Consider the following 18,839-nt stretch of genomic DNA (forward strand, 5'->3'; position numbering starts at 1 on the left):
CAGCAGTAACCGCAGCACATGGAAAAAAGCGTCAAATCGCAGCAATTTGAAGTATGTACGTATATATATATACGCGCTGTTTTCGGCTGAACGGAGTATTTCCGCACTTTGAATCTCAGCTACAATTTTTTTTTACTGTCAAAAATCTTAAATTTAAGAAAACTGATTAATCACAATCGATTATTTTTCTCACAAGATGGATAATCGGATTGATCAATTTTCTTAAATCTTAAATCTTAAAGTCTTATTGTAGAATGTAGACGCCGCTTTATGTACATACATACAATACGTGTAAGTATATACTCTTTGTGAACAGTCGTGGACACATCGGTTGCGACACTTTTTTTTATAGGTTTCTAATCTATATTTAATATACATAATATATACTTTATAGATAACTAGCTAATATTTTGCAAATGCGAACCATCATGTACTATCTTTAGTCTAGAGACAGTATAACACCAATCGTGATCCGCATTTGCAAAATATTAGTGCGTTTTGAAATCTAAAAAAGCAAGTGTCGCAACCGATGTGTCCACGATTGTACATACATACGCAAAGAGTGAGACACGTGACTGGCGCGAGGCGAACTTTCGAACTTGTAGAGTGAGACAGTTAGAGCGTAAAAAAAGTATGGAACAGATAATTTTTATGAAAAACCATGGTTGAATCAAAGGTAAGGATCATCAAAAATATTCTGACAAGTGTAATTTAAAGTTATTTGAGTGAAATTGGAATAATCTCTCTCCTCATTTTTGTTTATTTCTCATCCTAACCTAAACGCTACGTTTGTTTTGATTACATTCTTCGTGTCCTTTTCAAAAAGCATTCTCTTTACTTAAAATTGCCCGAGTGCTTAATTACTCGAATGGCTCGTGAACTCTTTCCTCGCAGGGAAGCAACGCTTGGTGCGTGCCGTCATTCGACTGCGAGCCTGTAAACAAGCCCCTGGTGAAGCGTGCCAAAACAGCGAGATCGGACAGGACGCCGCTCCACAGGTCGTCCACGCAGAGCGATTTCAAGAGAAAGAAGCATGAAACGAGCCTGTCGAAGCTGCTTCAGGCCTGCGAGCCTCAGAAGTCTTCCGAACTGGCGATCAGCAGGCAGAAGCAGAACGAGATCTCCAGGTGGCTTCAGGACAAGTCGAAGGGACAGCCCTCCATGCTGATCCTCTCCGGACCTTCCGGCTGCGGCAAGACTGCAGCCGTAAAATTGCTCGCCAGGGAGAATGACTTCGATGTCGTGGAATGGATTACGCCGGTCGATCCGGCTGAGGATGAGAATAGTAACAGTCGTTGGTTTTTTAATTTTCAATAGAATATATGTTACAAAAATTACATACAACGATAGCAATAAAAAATAATGAATAAGTAATATTGTGTATTAGTATATTATTATATTGTATTATATTGTAAATTATATTATACAATTTGATCGTAGGAGATCTAATTATATGAGTAATAATTGCAAAATCTCTTATAACAGTATTAATAACAAATATTTTAATGTAGTTTCTTTAAATATATCTTCTGAATACGTTCTTATTATTGCAAATTTGAAAATATTACAGCGACAGCATTTTATGGACAAATATATTCAACTACAAATAGATGAAATAAACATGGAACATTTCAGAAAATAACATGTTAAAGCTGTAAGACGAATTTCGTGATGTACAACTTGATTCTTAATTTTTAATTGCTTTCAGATCGCGTGGTGCGACAAGGCGACAGGTTCGAGGATCATCTGATCCGTGCGACGCGTTATCACACAGTGTTGGGTGACTGTTCCAAACAACTGCTCCTCGTCAAGGACCTCCCGAACGTCTATCAGGAGGATTGCAAAAGCTTCTTCGAACTTGTGGAGTAAGCAGCATCTCCTCGCTTTGTAGCAAAGCGTTTAGACCTTGTTCAAATCATTGCTACGTATATATATTTTTCTTTTTGCAAATATCTCTAGAAAATATTTCCAAATAGGAAGAGAACCCGTGATATTCGTTTGCACGGAGACCGGCAATTCGAAGCTGATGCGCACTTTATTTTCACCTGATGTAAGGGAGAAGTTCGGTATTGACCTGATAAAGTGAGTCGATTTTAATTGTATTAAGGGATCAAGCCACCTCTGAGGTTTTAAATAATAGTAAGTTAAGTTTGGGATTTTTTTGTGGGTAAATGGATAACTTTATTTAAAATCTGCTTAGAGGACATTACTGTACATATTTAAGAAACCAAAAAAATATTTTTTTTATTTTTCTTATGTCTAAAATAGCGGCGCATTGACCTACACTTGCGGAATCCCTTTTTTTTTCTATCAATATACAGGATTCCAGGCACACTGTTTGACCTTGAACAAAATAAAGAATTTTCATTATCTACATACTAAAGACTAAAGAAATATGTAGGGATTTTTCAAAATATTGTTTTTTCTCAAAAGCAGCTATTTCACGAAAGACTTGTATTGACAAAAATACGAATTTTTCGTAAAAATAGCTGCCATTTCGAGAAAAATCAATATTTTTAAAAACCCCTATATACTTCTGTAGTCTTGAATATGTAGATAAGGAACATTTTTTGTATTTTGTTCAAGAGCAAACTGTGTGCTTGGAATCCTGTACATTTGAAAATACAGAAAAAAGGCATTCCGTAAGTAAACCAGTGCGCTGTCATTTTATACATAAAAAAAATTAAAAAATATTTTTTAGTTTCTTATATGTATATGTATACAACAATGTCCTTTAAACAACTTTTAAATAAAGTTTATCTATTTATCCACACAAAAATCCGAAACTTAGGTATCATTTTGAGGCCTCAGGGATGGCCTGACCCCTTAATTCCCGGGGAGATTAAATGTCGATTCTCTCGAAATTTTAATTGCGATTTGTTCGATGTGTAGTATAAACGCAGCCACGCCTACCGCGATGAAGAACATGTTGAAACGGGTGTCCGGTACGTTGAATTCCATCGCCGGCGACATGCTGCACGTCTCACAGCGACACATCGACGAGATACTGTCCAACAGCATCGGCGACGTACGCAGCGCCGTTCTGAATCTGATTTTCGTCTCTCTCAGAGGTACATACGCAAATAACCGAACCGATAAGTAGTAACGCGTCTGTATTGTTTCTATTTGATTGTTATTAGTGCCTGAGGGACACCTGAAAAGCGAGTGCGGGATACGGGAGGAAACCTTGGGTCTGCTACACGGCATCGGCAGAGTCACGAATCCGAAAAGTAATTGAACTTCCAGTGTTTCCAATTTGGAACTTTTTGAAATTTCGACCGGCAATTTCAAATTTCCACGAATCTGATTGCGATTTGTGTTCAATTTTAGGAAAACCACACGGCGACTCCTTCAAGTTCGATCACGATCCCGAAGAGATAGCGGCGTTCTTTCAATCGCATTCGGTGGTGTTCGTCAAATTCCTGCAGGAGAATTATCTGAATACAATAAGAACTTTGGAGGAAGCCGCTGTTGCGTCTGATATATTGAGCCTAGGTGATGTTCTGAATTCCGAATGGCGTGTAAGTCTGAGATTAAAACGTTACCTCTGTCAACGTAAAATTATTATTATTATTATTATATTTCTTATTACAACAGGATCCCAATTTGCGTAAAGTTGCGTTGTCGTACTGCATCCGTGGCTTGATGCTGACGAATGAGAAGCCTGTGACTGCCTGGAATCCGGTGAGAAAGCCGCGGGATGATCACAGTAACATGTAAGCGTCCGAGTATATTGTTTATTTAAATTATTTCCGTCGATCGTATCTCCCTCATTATACGTACGACTGTGTATTTTATTCTATACTTCGACATGTGCGTCTATTTGCAGACGAAGGTGCTTGGTGACGGCAGAAGCGCGCTGCTACGAAGCCATAATTAAATCCATTCCGAAGGAAACGAACGAGACCCTGAATGAAGACGAGGAAACAATTATCGAGGAAGATTAAACGTTGCGTTACATATAAAATACTTTTTCTACGATTGTTCTTTCCCTTCAATGATTTTTTTTTACTATGAAATTAATATATTAATATTTTATAAGTTAATGTTTTATATAAAAATTAGCTACAAAATAAAATCAATTAAATTCCAGCAATTAGTTTAATAATTAATTAAACGTGTCGTTTGTTGTGAAAATTTTGAGTTACAATTGTTAAACCCGCCTTTTTTTTATCACGTATCAATAATGTAGAATTTTAAACTTTGTGCCGAAAGACTCGAAAGTATAATGTTGATTGTAGGACAATGATAAAGAGCAGAACTTAAATGAACTTTGACACTTTTCATCTTTTCTCCTTTCCTGGTCCGCGCTCATGAATTGCACATCAGCTCCATTCGAAGTGTAGAAAGTGTAGCAATAGCGCCAATAGCGGCGAGGCTGGATAACCTCGTCAGACACTCGGACCTCAGATCTGTCGTTAGGTTAGAGTCTAGATATTTTTGGACTCGCTGCACGTGGTTGTATGCACCATCGTGTGCGTGCGACATTTCATTTTTTCGCGTGAAAAGAACGGCTCGATAGTCTCGATACCGTTGCGTTTTATTAAGAAGTGCTATGTCGAGTCGATCTGATTGATTATAAAACTGAATTTGCACCGTAAAGAATGGCAGTGAGGAAACACCGCGGTGGCCGTGTGTCAACGCCGCGTAAGAACGAGACGCGGACGCCGAAGCTCAGCGACACGACGCGACCCGTCGCATCCAAAGACAGGAGCAAGAAGGCTCAGGTTGTCGCCCAAGAAATTAAGATCGCGCGATTATTGGCCAACAACGACAAAAGGGTTCGGGATAAGGTGCTGAAGAGACTGAACAAATGGCTGAAAGTACGATCCGAGAGTTCGTTTGGTAAGTCGGTTTTTTTTTTCTTCGCGTCGCTCTTGTGGACAATCCACAATTATTAATGCATAATTGATGTGATTGATAAATATATTTGTAGAGTGTGCTTGGAATCTGACGCACGCGTTACTACTGCGCTCCTTTTAATTACAGTGTTCACGAAGGCGGACTTCATGAGCCTGTGGAAGGGCCTCTTTTACTGCATGTGGATGTCGGACAAGATGCTGATCCAGGAGGAGCTGGCGGAGTCGCTCAGCAAACTCGTGCACTGCTTGAAGTCAAGGGATGCCATTGTACTTTACGTTAAGTGTGCCCTAGGGACACTCGCCGCCGAATGGTTCGGCATAGATCAGTATAGACTGGACAAATTCTCCATGGTATTTCACGATTTGAATACGTCTCGTAATACCTACACGTAGAGATGTAAATAGGAAAAAAAACAAATTTTTTTTTTCATAAAATACGTTTTTTTTTAAAGAAAAAAACATAAGCCTCGTTTTTTTCTCAAAATTTTGTTTTTTTTTAGCTATCTATTTAATATCAATATTTTGCTTAATATGCAATATTTTGCTTAATATAAGTTAATTTTTTATGATTTTTTATTTTATAGATAGATTTAAATTATCATCATTTTAACTTTTGCACAGAATGAGAAAGCCAATATATTGATTCTAAAATATATTTTGAAGCAATGACTTCAATGAATAATTATAATAAATTCTACTTAAGTAAAAGCTGTTTAGAAAAAGAATTAAAAAGATTCTCCTTTTGTAAAAGTTAAATGTAGATCACATTAAAATTAATTATATAATTATATAATTACTATTTACAGTTAATTAGTCGTGCTATTGGAATTAGAAAAAAAAACCAAATTTGTATTTATTCAATGAAATAAAATACGTTTTTTTCTAATGTTTTTTATTAGAAAAAAAAACGTTTTTTTTACATCTCTAAATACTCGTGCAGGAGACCCACTGGAATATTTAAAAATAATATCGTTTCTATTTTCTTACTCAGTTGGTCAGGAGGATCCTTCGTCAAACGTTCGTAGTCTGTAAAAATCAGTCATGGAACATGGAATGGGTGACAGAGATCTCGCAGATGTTTAAGGAGCTCTTTTTACATGCCAAAACTGGCCTGGGATTTAATTTGCATGTGACGGAGATATATATGGAGGAGTTTGCCAAGGTGAAACTCGCGCAGAATGACAGAATTTTCGGCTAATTTTTAATTTGAACCATTTTGTCCAATTTTTAATTGAAAAAAAAATCATTTATATTGTTGCGCTGTAGGTCAGTGATGGAAATCTGTCAGACGACGTAGTCCTGGAATTTCTTAAGCCCTTCGTTGAGTATTTAATGTCCACAGTTGACGAACGGCAGATAAAACATATCATGCGGCACGTTTTCAGAAACTTGATATTCCAATCGGATATCGGTTTAGACTACATGGAGAAATTCGGAGCTTGGAAAGCTGTAAGTATATAGAGTGTCCCACAATCCGCGAATTCCTGCTGCAAATACAATTACATTCTCTTTTTATTAAGACATGAGGATCACATTTCTAATCACACAAGCAAACACATACATATATGTATACAAACTTTGGTTTTGTGTTAACATTTATGCTAAAGCATAAAGCAAAATGCATTTTTAACAAGAATACATTTTATGAAAATGTCTATATTTTAAAGTATAAATAAATCTTTCAGAGATTTACCAACAGAGTAACATTTTGAACGAAATAATAATTTTTATTGCAATGAATTTCTAATAAAAGTTGATACAAATAAAAATTGAATTAAGACGCATACAAAATAGTCCATTTATCTTTTTTATCTAAAATATCTTCGTTTTAAGAATAGAAAAAAATATTGGAAGAAATTATTCAGTTCGAAAGGATGTATATATATTAATAAGGCATCTTTGCAATACATATACTATATAATCGTACATATACTATATATTTCGATGTTTTGATGTCTTTTTTGAAATCTAAAATATTCTAAATCGACAAATTGAAGTCGCGACCGAAATTGACATATTCCACTTGTCATACTATCATACCTAAGCTCAAAATATCAACTCTGTGATTAGTAAACTTTAAGTATTACTGATTTAAAAATTATTGCAGTCTCAATATTTTTGTATTAGAATTTTCGTCTTATTTTTAAGAAATCATCAAAATTAGTAATTAATTTTTAAGAAGCCATTAAAATTTCGCGGTCGCGGATTGTGGGACACCAATTATATATCATATGTATCTGTTGTAAAATACAAAACTATGCTCAAGCATGTGAAGTAACGTAACTCAACGTATATTTGTTGATTTAAAAATGTGTATGTTTTAAATAGGCTCGCTTTCCCTGCACAAATATAGACGATATGCAAAAAGTAGAGATATCCGACACAGAAGAAAATTCCGACAACGAGGGCAAAGACTCTCCTGAAGCTGAGACGCAAAATGAAATCGAGAAGCCTTTAGATCCAAGGGCGGGTAAAGTGGATGTCGAACTACCGCAAATACCTGTTAACGCCGCGAAGATTGTCAAGTTGCTTTCAACGTATAAATTTCACCCGTCGTCGACGGCAAAGTCGCGCAGACAGCTCTCGAGACTCCTTCACGAGTATGTATTTCGTTAATCTATCTAAATTACAAATTAATCTAATTCGTCATACAAAAAATCTCTTTATATTTTCAGATTTACGGAATTGTCACAGGGAAGGATGCCGATTGGAATAAAGCGAGTCCACAAAGTAAATCGACAGAGAAAGGAAATGGATTCGCGAAAGGGTGCATTGCGCCTCATCCAGTTTGAGAAGAAGCTGCTCTCCGACAACGTGAATAAGAAACGAAAAAGAGGTAAAAGCGATTGGAGCGGAAAAGCGATTTTCGATCAAGTTTCTATTAATAATCCGAAGGATGGAGATACTGAATTAGACCTAGAATCTGATGCTGTTGACTCGGAAAGCGAACTGACCGACACAACAGCAAAGGTTGATTTGCAAGACGTAGATGCAAATGCAGTACAATTTAAGAAACGGAAAAGAAGTGATTCAACGTGTGATACAGCTGGCACTAAATCCGATATTACCGAGAACAAGAAAAGGCCAGGAGTAGAGACTTCCAAAAAGAATAAAGCTACAAAAATCAAATTGAATCAAAAGAGTAAAAAGTCTATAGCAGACAAAAATGTAAAACACAAAATAAAAAAGAAAATCCGTGAGGTACAAGATAATACAGATCAACCTACCTCTATTTCGCCAATTATTAACAAAAATTCCATTAACAAAAAAATTCCATTAAAAGAAACCAACAATAAATATGTAGCCAAGAAAAAAAGTAAGTCGAAAAACACGATTACGCACCAAGAGGCGCAAAACGTAAGTACCAATTTAATGTTATATTTTGCTCTATAATTGATACTATATGTATAATATAATCTCTACCCATTGTCTTGCAGGAACTACCACATCAGGTAAAGAAGCAGACTAATTTAAACGATTCCCCGATGGAAAAGAAGAAGGTGGTCTTCGGACTCTCTCGTAATACAGCGCAATGTACATCCGAGTATCGTCGACAAATTCGCAAAAGTCCGGGTATTCCGTTTGACGCGAATAAAAAACCGTTGGCCAGCGTGCTGAAAATGTGTCCTATACCAAGTCCGCTTAATCCATTTTACAAAAAAAATAGTGCACCAAAAACGTCATGGAATTTGAATCTTCCTGTGAAATTGTGCTTGATGAGAAGACTAGACAATTTTTAGGTAACTGATGAGAAATGAATGTAAAATAATGCAATGCAGTGTGAAAAAACCCCTGCTATTGGGAATATTTTACAGAAATGTCGAAAACAATTATGTTTGTGTTGAATGAAATAAATAGGATCGCAATTCATTCCCTATACATTTATTTTAAATCCATTACTGCTGAATCGAATGGCACAAACAGTAGCATAAATATGTACACTATAATCATTATGCAATAGAACAAAAGTTTCATTCCAGCACCATCAGTGGACATTCGTTCGTTTTCACTTTGAAGCGTTCTGTTTCTTTTATTTATTTTTTTGTTTTTGCATCACGATCAGAGTAGGATACACAGATTTATACTGCTCGAATACATATACATAACTTGATACATCACATGTAACGTTATACAGTTTTAAAACACTGTACATGACGCAGAATAATATGTTACATAAAATATTCCGTGTATTACGTGTGTCAATAATACATAGACGCGTAACAACTTTAGACATTACACGCACTTCACATTATATTATCACGACGATCTAATTAACATTTATTTGATACACACAGATTTTAGACGCTTTACTTGCTTAATTTGCCAATCCATAAGACGTACACGGGAATAGATTATTACGATCAATTTATGATTCTACTCTTACACTTTGTTGTTACCAGCTACGTAAAAGACAAATAAGTAATTTTCCTTTTATATCCCGAGTATACGATTCCAGGTACGTTATACAATTATACAAAGAAAGTACGTCTCTAATGTGTGTTTTACTCTGCACACGTCGTATACAGACCTTCTACAGCTACACTTACTGCGTGAACGAACCCTTACAAAACTATTTTGACTGCTTACATCTCTTTGGCACGTGAATTCACTTTTTTTTTTTTTAGTTATGCTCGAAGTCGCTCGGTAGTTTACCTACGCTTTATCGAGAATACTAGAAAAAATAAATATTTTCTAACTACGAATTATACGAATTACATGCGACGTAAGTACTCCTTTAAACTTCCATTGAATCATATAGATTACATTACTTTATGTAACGTGAGGTATTCCTGATTTGACGGTAGACTTCGGTGAAATACCTTTTGCTTCTGAAAGGGAAATGTTAAAATTAATAAATGCAAAGTTTCGTTTAAAAGACATCAATTTTAGATTACCGAATTTCTTGTGGCTGTAACACTTGGTAAAGTGATAAATCGTACGATTTCAAAAAAAGACATCGAAACATCGAAAATTATATATTATATGTATCGATGTCCTACCAATATATCATAATATACGTCCTTTCGAACTGAATAATTTCTCCAATATTTTTTTCTATTCTTAAAAGTAACGGAGATATTTGAGATAGAAAAGATAAATGGACCATCTTGTATGTATCTTAATTCAATTTTTATTTGTATTAACTTTTATTAGAAATTCATTGCAGTAAAAATTAATATTTCGTTCAGAACGTTTTTCTGTTAGTAAATCTCTGAAAAATTTATATATATTTTAAAATATAGACATTTCTATGAAATATATCTGTTATAGAAAATGCATTTTCGCTTTAGCATAAATGTTAACACAAAACCAAAGTTTGTACATATGTGTGTTTGCTTGTGTGATTAGAAATGCGATCCTCACGTCTTAATAAAAAGAGAACGTGATTATATTTGCAGCAGGAATTGATTACCGGGATATTTAATTCCGACAGTGATTTTCAATTGCAAACCTGATTCCTGCAAATCAAAATCGATAACAAAAATATCACTTGATGGTTCCAATTTAGACGGAACAATAGATTTCCATATCAGAGTACTACATATTCTTAACTATGTATCTCTTATACGCTATCACGTTTTTAAAACGCTGTAACATTCAGATATAAACGTAAAGGGATTAAAATAGTGCAATTGTACTGTAAATAGTGATGAACTCCAAATACATCGAATTTTTTCGAAAGCCAAAAGATTTCGGAAAGTTTTGAAAGTTTTGAATGTCTCGAATATATTTTCTTTTTTTTTTTGTTGTAATACCATATGTTATTATTTTAATCCACTGTTTTCATATCAAGAAAGCAATTTTAGCCATCGATAATATAGACGATAATTTTTGTGAAGTTCAAATATTTCTATAAAGGGCACAAATATTTTAGACATTTAAAATCTTCATCAGTTTCAAAGGCAAAAATTCAAAGAACATTTAAGATTTTTCAAGACTTTCAAAGAATTTCCCATTTCGAACATGTAATAGTATATAGAAGCAATTTAGATCTCTTTATACGATCGAACAGTTTGGAGAAACTTTCAAGAGAAGGAACACCCATCACTAAACACGATCACATTAAATTGCGATATTGCACAAGATTTTTGAAGTCACATCTGCTCTTCTCCTAACGTTACGATTTTATGTACAATATTATCACAGAGACAAAGAGCTACGCGATTCCCTCCCTCCCTCCGCACCAGTGACATTCAAAACGAAAATATATTTTCGATTAACTACATTTAGCTCAAAAGGAAGTAGTTTTTCCAGCGCCAATACCACCCAATTTCAATCTGATTGAAGCACATATTGAGAATCGACAGTCCGACGAAGAACACCGCGTGAAACAGAGTCCACAGTTGGAAGATTGGGGAAACGATGAATAGGAGCATTGCCATCCCTGAAAAAATAAGATTTATCAATCTGTTATTATTTCTAGCGAGTGACAGGGAAGAGACTTTAATTACCCGTTAATATACTCCAGAACCCGAAGGCGGCTCGCAACGGCAGCGTCCTCGTCATCGGCCAGATCTGGGCGGGAAACTCCTTCCGCTCGTAGAATCCCTTCAGTATTGCCTCCTTGTCGCACCACCTGTCCTCCAGCCACCTCCTCAGGGTCGAGTCGTCGTGCGTCGGTATGTCCGCGGACGCGATTCGCCTTATGTGGAAGTGCACCTCCCGCGGGAACTTACCCCTGATCAGATCGACCTCGGACTGCGGTATGTAGTCCGGATACGCTATCGTCAGATCGTACACGGCGTCGAGGAAGTCCGCGCGCCGCAGATGCTGGACCAGATACGCGAAGCCGGTCGTTTTCGGGTGGAGGGTGTAGGTGTGACGCGGCAGGTGATGCTGCAGGGCGTACCGGTCCGACCTCTCCCTGCTGCTCTCCGTCAGATCGGTGCCCTCGGGGAATATCAGCAGCTGCGTGCGGCTGTCCAGCGCGATCAGGTAATCGAGCGTACGCGACAATCGGCCCCGATCCTCCTCCCAGCGTCGCGTTATATAAAGGAAACCATTCATTTGCATTATCCATCCTGTTAACAGACAGACGCGCACGTGTTACTGTGGCATGTGTTGGAGGGCGCATAAACGTGATAACTTCGTCGAATAATCGACGCTTCGTGATATGTCGAGTTTGGAACGTTACCTGGGCCGGGAATGTGCCGTATGGGATCCTTTAAAATAAATTTCAACTTATGACAACCGACACTGGGCAAACACGCTTGGTACATCGCCGCCCATAGAAAGTTCCAGTCCACCCTCGTTCTGTGATTCATCACGAGCACGGCCGACTCATGGGGAGATATATGATCGCCAGACACATAGATTTTCACGCCGAACGCCCTCAACAGAGCCTGAAATATTTACAATTTCCAGAATAAAATTAGATTCCACAATTGAGAGCGATGTATGTAACAGGCACGATTATACAGCTAATGTTTGAATCTTTATTTTGAAACATATATATGTTTCAAAACATGTTTTTCGCTCTTAATTGTGGAATTTTTAATTTAGACTTAGAATTTTTAATCGCGAACGTTTAAAATAAATAAAAGTCAAAACAAAACAAACATCTATAACGTATAAAAAATAGAGGACAGATAGAAATAATAATGTAAAGTGTTGCGAGAAAAAAAGATATATCTTTTCAAACATTTCAGAGAGCTTTAAATACATTTAAAAAAAAGAGAGATTTTGAAGTAATTTTGAAAATTCAGTGTGTTTCGAGTCTATATATTTATTCCTAATTAAATTGACATATACAAACTGTATATGTCAATATTTGCAGGTACTTACGGTAGGATAAAGTTCCCAGCACGAGAATAGGAGGTCTCCGCATTTTCGAAATCTCGGTGGGCTCAACAGCAACAGCGGCAAGAGTGGGCAGGCGATAAATAGGAAGCCTGCTACTATACTACCATACCACAGAGCACAGTATAATACACCACGTAAAAATCCGCGCATTACAGTCTGGGAGTGGGTATCCTGAAAGTAATATATAGAGTACACCATGAGAGGCAAAATATAATAACAATCGTACATATCGCGGATTTTCAAGTCGTGATTCGCGATTCTCAGAATATTCTCCTTCCAAGGTCGATTGATAATAATTTCGCGAGAGCTCGTACGTGAAAACAATATTTCGCATCCGATATAAATATAAAAAGATGGAGATTTAATTTTACGTTTTTCCATAAAAAAAAAAACAATAAAAATGACGCCTTTGGGAAACTCACTTTCACATGTGCACCGTGCAATTGATGCACCCTTCACGGACATTGGATCTTGACTGTTTCCTTGTGAAACGCTGTGTCTTTACTGGCTTCCTCCTGGTTCTATTAGAGGGGTTTCTCTCTGCTACCCCTTTCACCCTCGCTCAGTCCAGCCTTTACCACCGAGCAGGAGGATGCTGTGTTGGACCATTATTGATCTGTTGAGCGTAGGGCTGTACGATCTCAATGAAGAGATTGGAGATTTCTGTAACTGATAAATAACTTACCCCTCTTACACGATTAATATATTTTTATTCCATTTAAATTTTTTAATATTTAGCTTTAATACATTTACTTTTCACAAAATTTTTTTGTATTGTAAAAAAAATTTATTATATATGTAAGATGTACAAAACAAATATTTTATATTTTTGATTACATGTGTTAGTCATTTCACTATATATACTTGCGAAATAAAATATATGTAGGAGAGAGAGAGAGAGAGAGAGAGAGAGAGAGAGAGAGAGAGAAAGGGAGATAGAAAAGACAGAGAGGAGAGCTCTCCACGGATCAAAGGAAGAGAGATGTGATCATTGATGAAAACTTTTAACCGTAGAATAACTATGCTCAACAGTTTATTTATCATGTTGCATCATTTATTAGGAAACAGACAATAGATAAAACCAACATAATAAATTTGTATGTCTATATAATAGAATAAACGAATAGAATAAACGTGGTAGGCCCAATATTTATACAATAAAATGGCAATTCTAAAATGTATCTCTCATCACAAAGTTACTTTCTAAAACAATCCCGCGTCGCTTTGTATCTTTTTCATCTCTAAAGACAAGTGGTAGGTTACTTTATACAGTTTCATATAAAAGTTTATCTATGATAAAATTGTCCGTGTACTTCCCTCCCTACAATTAGAATTACTTATACCGTTTTCCCTCCCCCGCCCACAGATTTAGCTGCGAATTCCTTACGCAATTCCCTCGCGCGAGATTAATGTTGTAATATATTGGAATGGATACAGTCTCTCAGATCTATAAAACGCTTCCGTTATTGGTATCTCGAGTACTTGGCGAAAAGTTCACGCGCGTCGCCCTGCACCCTCTCGTCGTCTTCGTTCGTGACCGACATGTTGCAAATCTTCTCCAGCAACTGACAGGCCGGTTCATAGTTGCCCAGTGCTATGTGACATTTGCTTAGGAACAGCCTGTTTTCCAGATTTACTTTGACTGAGAAATCCTCCGCTTTCTGGAAGCTGTCAATCGCATCTTCGAACGAGGCACTTGGCGGCTCGGAAAATAATGTCGCAGCAACCTAAATAAAAAAAAAAACTCAATTGTAGTATTGTTTACTTTATTAAGTACGGTTTTTTTTTAGCTGTCAATCTTGATTAACAAGCGGCCAATCGCACGTAATTAGAACGCTCTGTCTCGGAAATTATCACAACGAAACATATACCTTTCTTTCTATCCAACCCAAGTTAGCCACCTCGTATCTGAATCTGCCGAGCAGGTGATGCAGATCAGCATCACTCGGGCATATCTCCAAGGCATTTATCACGTGCTCCTTGAAACGAAACCCGTTCTTTATCTTGTCCGCTATCGGCAGAAAATCACCGTTCACGCCCACAAGTATAGCGCACCATTTGTGCAGATCCGCATTCGGTGTAGCGAGAAGCTTTTCGCAGGCGTCAATTCCTGGAAAACGATGGATTACGTTTGCAAGCTGAGTGCTCTGCTCAAATTGGTGACATTACGGGTGCTTTCCATTTGGTGACAAGTCGACACAAATATCATTCTATCCTCCTTGGCATTTAATGAGTAACAAAGATACAACGATACTGTTGTGTCGACTTGTGTCACTAAATGGAAAGCACCTTATAACGACACGGTATACGTGTATATATATGTAATTTTAATTATATACCTGCACAAATAACAGCTTTTCTTACATTTGCGTCAGTGGTGGTGCAATTTGAATATTTGTAACAACTTCTGGCATATCTCCAGACTATGTCTACGTTATCTGGATACATGTCTACGAGACCACGTAGCTCGAGGTAATCGTCTTCCTCATGTCCACCCTGTTGGTAACGCGCATCGAACACGGAAAGGTCTAATCCAAGGCAGGTGGCTTCAGTTGTCCTGCATCACTAAGCGTATAATCTTTCCCGTTTAAGTTTCGAGTTACAAAGTGCGATAAAGAACGAAGCGAACTGAACAAAATTCAAGCAGGCAAACATAATTCGAAAAAGAAGCGTGCAGAGTGAACTTGTGCGCTCAAGTGGAAGTGGATTTTCTTCGATTCAAAATAGTCGATTTTATTTGCAACAATGCCGCTCGTTAAACCAAATTTACCGCCGCGATTACCGCGATGCCCGACAGATAGTGTAGATATTAAACTGACCTGTTTTCGATGTCGCTTATACCATTTTCGCTGTCCGAACAATCGAAAAATTCCTCGTCGCCCGCCGTCGAAAAGCCATCTACATCGGTATCATTGTCCGTTGTAGTGTACGTATTTTCGTTATCACGTTTAGAATTGAGCTTCTTCTTCTTTCGCTGTTGATTCTGTTGTGCTCTAAAAATAATAGAGATTAGACACTACTGACGAAGCTAAATTAAACAAAAACGTAAGGCGTTCCTACAAGACATTTGTAAGACTTTGTCAATCATTGCGACGAAAAATGCAAAAATACAAATGTGTTCCTTCAACCTGTTGACACTGCAAGTTGTACAGCGGAAGAATTACAACATCCGTAAAACTATTAATATCTAATCAATAGTAAACAAAATAAATTGAACAAAAACATAAAGCATTCCTACGAGACATTTGTAAGACTTTGGGGCAATCATTGCGATGAAAAATGTAAAAATATAAATGTGTTCCTTCAACCTGTTGACACTGCAAGTTGTACAACAGTGAAAGAATTACAACGTTCGTAAAACCATTAATATCTAATCAATCGTTAACAAAATAAATTGAATTGAACAAAAACGTAAGGCATTCCTACGAGACTTTTGTAAGACTTTGTCAATCATTGCGACGAAAAATGCAAAAATATAAATGTGTTCCTTCAACCTGTTGACACTGCGAGTACAACAGTGGAAGAATTACAACGTCCGTAAAACTATTGATTTCTAATCAATCATTAACAAAATTAATTGAATTGAACAAAAACGTAAGGAATTCCTATGATACATTTGTAAAACTGACATAATCATTGCAATGAAAAATGCAAAAATATAAATGTGTTCCTTCAACCTGCTGACACTGCGAGTTGTACAATAGCGGAAGAATTACAACATCCGTAAAACTATTAATATCTAATCAATCGTTAACAAAATAAATTGAATTGAACAAAAACGTAAAGAATTCCTGTAATATATTTGTAAGACTTTGGGGCAATCATTGCGATGAAAAATATAAATGTGTTCCTTCAATATGCTGACACTGTGAGTTGTACAACAGTGGAAGAATTACAACATCCGTAAAACCATTAATATCTAATCAATCGTTAACAAAATAAATGAATTGAACAAAAACGTAAGGCATTCCTATGAGACATTTGTAAGACTTTGTCAATCATTGCGACGAAAAATGCAAAAATATAAATGTGTTCCTTCAACCTGTTGACACTGCGAGTTATACAACAGCAGAGAAATCACAATATCTGTAAAACCATTAATACCTAATGTACCCAATAGTTAACAGAATAGATTGGAATTCAACCAAATATATTTTAGGAACATCCCGTACATCTTGAGATATCAATGAGCAAACTGGCGTTCGCCGTTTTACCTCAATCTCTCCAATTCCGTTTGCAGCTCGGTGAGGCGACGATCGACTTCGTCCAGGTGGGCGTTCTTCATGGCGCGTTGCTGCTTCTCCAACACCTTCTGATAAATAAAGATACTGGCCGCGCTTATGACGCCGATAGTCGCCCCGATAGCGGCGGCGATCAAATTGGTCTGCAGCTGTGAGCCACTCATCTTGTTCGCCGAGAGGGCTGCCGCTTTCGACCAGGAATATAGCCGGTGGTCTGGAAAAAAGTGGACAGTGAGCGGGCGAAGGGTGAAGTTGTGTACGTTTCTGGCTGGAAGAGTACATTAATTCTTTCGGAAGTGACACGTTGCCACCGAGACGTGAATATGCATATACGTACCGTTTTGTAAAACGGTAAATTTGAACGACGCTCTACCGAACGTGACGATCCTCCGCCCGGCTGCGGTGTATCATGTCCCGATTGTTGATCCGTTTATCGCGCGAGACGGGACCACCGTGGATCTCGCACGTAGCCTCGGCGTGTCCTCCTCGAGACGCTGCCAGTCATCCGGCGGCAAGGTTCGACCGATCCGCTCGCGCTCGACGTCGAAGGCCGTCGAGGGGACTATCTCGACGCCACGTGCTATTTTTTCCGCGACAGCGTAAACGTACAGTGGTGGTGGCACACGTATCGTGCGCGTACGTATCGTCCAAAGGGCGATCGTGACAAACCGTTCTCACGACGAGCGCGATTATAACCCCGTTACATCATTAGCCCGCGGTGGTGCCGCCGCGGCACGTCGATCCTCCACGTCCGTCCGAGTCTCGATTCGAGTCTCAATTAAACCTTCCTTCGGTCACCGTAGCTACTCCCCGTCTCTCTCTCTCATCCCCTGGCATGTCGTCCCACCGCTCTCCACACGTGCGTCGGGCGGGCCGATTTCTCGATCGGGGAAATGTCCGTGGGCGCCTACACTTCTGTCTGTTAATTTTAACGCATGAATGTCGGCCGGCGCGCGGCGAACGTCCCGCGGTGTCGCCGATATCGAGAATTGCTGCAAGTCATCGCTGCGCCGCGAATGAGGGCCACGTCGATAAGTTACCGCTACGATAGTCGACCTCGTTATATTCAGCCCCCCTCCCCTCCCCCAGCCTCTCAGTCGTCGCGATTGGAACGGATACAGTGGGAGCGCGATACTTGGTGGCAAGACGTTGGAAATTTATAATCGAATATATAAACATTTTTGGAACTTTCAAAGAATTGTGATAGCGATGCGTTTCGAAAGGTTCGCGCTGATTTGTGCGCCTATTATTCGACGCCAAATATTTTTATTTTATTATTATTCATTTAAATTATATATAATTATTATATGTAAGATATAATAGTTGATAATAACATGTAATTTAGATATTAAAATAAATATTATTATAAGACGTATATACACAGGAGATATTTAAGATGATTTTGTGTATAGGAGATATTTGAAATTTTTATAAATTTATATTGTGGGATTTCTCTAGCTAAGATCTCTTTCTCTTCTTTAGTCATGAAATAAAATTACAAAACATTATAAAGGCTCATTTACATACTACTAATAAATATAGAACTTGACAAATTATATCTGTCTAAGAACATATATGGAAATCGCTGTAAGCCGTCTGAAAAATGCAATAAAAACTGTATATATCAATTTAGTACATATTATTTTCAAATTAATCAAAGCTTGCGAACCGTATAATAAAGAATAGTATTTTATATTTTCGGCTATGAGCCGGCGGATCGCAAAAAAATTAATTGACCCGTGCATCGCTGATATATATAATCACCAAGATATGACAATCTATAACTCATACTAATTTTTTTATCATAAGAATCTCAAATTATAGCGCAATAGTAATCATATAGAAAGTATAGTAATGGTTGTAAATTACATTTCTAATAAACCTCATAAAATCGAAGTATACGTGAGGTAAGAGGCCTCGGGACCGTCAAATA

At 37.5% G+C, this 18,839-nt stretch overlaps 4 protein-coding genes across 5 annotated transcripts; 2 read left to right on the top strand and 2 right to left on the bottom strand.

The window, feature by feature from the left end:
* The first annotated feature begins 548 nt into the window (after nucleotides 1-548).
* LOC105458137 (cell cycle checkpoint protein RAD17) lies at nucleotides 549-4,271 on the top strand. 2 transcript variants are annotated; one of them, XM_011703214.1, is made up of 9 exons: nucleotides 549-676; nucleotides 895-1,294; nucleotides 1,709-1,865; nucleotides 1,960-2,082; nucleotides 2,893-3,071; nucleotides 3,141-3,230; nucleotides 3,331-3,521; nucleotides 3,598-3,716; nucleotides 3,830-4,271. In XM_011703214.1, the coding sequence occupies exons 1-9, from the start codon at nucleotides 662-664 to the stop codon at nucleotides 3,945-3,947; spliced, it is 1,392 nt and encodes a 463-aa protein (XP_011701516.1). In that variant the 5' UTR covers nucleotides 549-661; the 3' UTR covers nucleotides 3,948-4,271. The 2 variants fall into 2 exon arrangements, with proteins under 2 accessions (XP_011701516.1, XP_011701517.1); XM_011703215.1 differs by having other exon boundaries at nucleotides 895-1,285.
* A 102-nt stretch (nucleotides 4,272-4,373) lies between these two features.
* LOC105458139 (ribosomal RNA processing protein 1 homolog) lies at nucleotides 4,374-8,732 on the top strand. Its single transcript, XM_011703218.1, has 7 exons — nucleotides 4,374-4,845; nucleotides 4,990-5,213; nucleotides 5,854-6,024; nucleotides 6,129-6,311; nucleotides 7,191-7,462; nucleotides 7,538-8,219; nucleotides 8,300-8,732. Exons 1-7 carry the CDS (start codon nucleotides 4,605-4,607, stop codon nucleotides 8,600-8,602), a joined length of 2,076 nt encoding a protein of 691 aa, XP_011701520.1. The 5' UTR covers nucleotides 4,374-4,604; the 3' UTR covers nucleotides 8,603-8,732.
* On the bottom strand, nucleotides 8,729-13,256 carry LOC105458138 (lysocardiolipin acyltransferase 1-like). Its single transcript, XM_011703217.1, has 5 exons — nucleotides 13,088-13,256; nucleotides 12,648-12,836; nucleotides 11,998-12,205; nucleotides 11,315-11,884; nucleotides 8,729-11,247 (listed from the first exon to the last, which is right to left on the bottom strand). The coding sequence occupies exons 2-5, from the start codon at nucleotides 12,813-12,815 to the stop codon at nucleotides 11,090-11,092; spliced, it is 1,104 nt and encodes a 367-aa protein (XP_011701519.1). The 5' UTR covers nucleotides 12,816-12,836; nucleotides 13,088-13,256; the 3' UTR covers nucleotides 8,729-11,089.
* Nucleotides 13,257-13,685: 429 nt separating this feature from the next.
* On the bottom strand, nucleotides 13,686-17,974 carry LOC105458140 (regulator of microtubule dynamics protein 2-like). Its single transcript, XM_011703219.1, has 6 exons — nucleotides 17,244-17,974; nucleotides 16,880-17,120; nucleotides 15,485-15,658; nucleotides 15,005-15,222; nucleotides 14,537-14,775; nucleotides 13,686-14,392 (listed from the first exon to the last, which is right to left on the bottom strand). Exons 2-6 carry the CDS (start codon nucleotides 17,068-17,070, stop codon nucleotides 14,129-14,131), a joined length of 1,086 nt encoding a protein of 361 aa, XP_011701521.1. The 5' UTR covers nucleotides 17,071-17,120; nucleotides 17,244-17,974; the 3' UTR covers nucleotides 13,686-14,128.
* Nucleotides 17,975-18,839: the final 865 nt, after the last annotated feature.

The sequence above is a fragment of the Wasmannia auropunctata genome, unplaced genomic scaffold (genome assembly GCF_000956235.1).
Source record: "Wasmannia auropunctata unplaced genomic scaffold, wasmannia.A_1.0 LD334646.1, whole genome shotgun sequence".
NCBI classification, from domain to species: Eukaryota; Metazoa; Arthropoda; class Insecta; order Hymenoptera; family Formicidae; genus Wasmannia; species Wasmannia auropunctata.

Excerpts from the sequence above, each read along its gene's own strand:
- LOC105458138 (XM_011703217.1), bottom strand. The coding sequence starts at position 12,815 with ATGCGCGGATTTTTACGTGGTGTATTATACTGTGCTCTGTGGTATGGT. Across the intron at positions 12,206-12,647 it reads GCTGGGAACTTTATCCTACC|GCTCTGTTGAGGGCGTTCGG; the intron begins GTAAGTACCTGC and ends TAAATATTTCAG. Across the intron at positions 11,248-11,314 it reads GTTCTGGAGTATATTAACGG|GGATGGCAATGCTCCTATTC; the intron begins GTAATTAAAGTC and ends TTATTTTTTCAG.
- LOC105458139 (XM_011703218.1), top strand. The coding sequence starts at position 4,605 with ATGGCAGTGAGGAAACACCGCGGTGGCCGTGTGTCAACGCCGCGTAAG. Across the intron at positions 4,846-4,989 it reads ACGATCCGAGAGTTCGTTTG|TGTTCACGAAGGCGGACTTC; the intron begins GTAAGTCGGTTT and ends TTTTAATTACAG. Across the intron at positions 7,463-7,537 it reads CTCTCGAGACTCCTTCACGA|ATTTACGGAATTGTCACAGG; the intron begins GTATGTATTTCG and ends TTATATTTTCAG.
- LOC105458137 (XM_011703214.1), top strand. Across the intron at positions 1,866-1,959 it reads AGCTTCTTCGAACTTGTGGA|AAAATATTTCCAAATAGGAA; the intron begins GTAAGCAGCATC and ends AAATATCTCTAG. Across the intron at positions 2,083-2,892 it reads TTCGGTATTGACCTGATAAA|TATAAACGCAGCCACGCCTA; the intron begins GTGAGTCGATTT and ends TTCGATGTGTAG.
- LOC105458140 (XM_011703219.1), bottom strand. The coding sequence starts at position 17,070 with ATGAGTGGCTCACAGCTGCAGACCAATTTGATCGCCGCCGCTATCGGG. Across the intron at positions 15,659-16,879 it reads ACGGAATTGGAGAGATTGAG|AGCACAACAGAATCAACAGC; the intron begins GTAAAACGGCGA and ends TATTATTTTTAG. Across the intron at positions 14,776-15,004 it reads AAAAGCTGTTATTTGTGCAG|GAATTGACGCCTGCGAAAAG; the intron begins GTATATAATTAA and ends ATCGTTTTCCAG.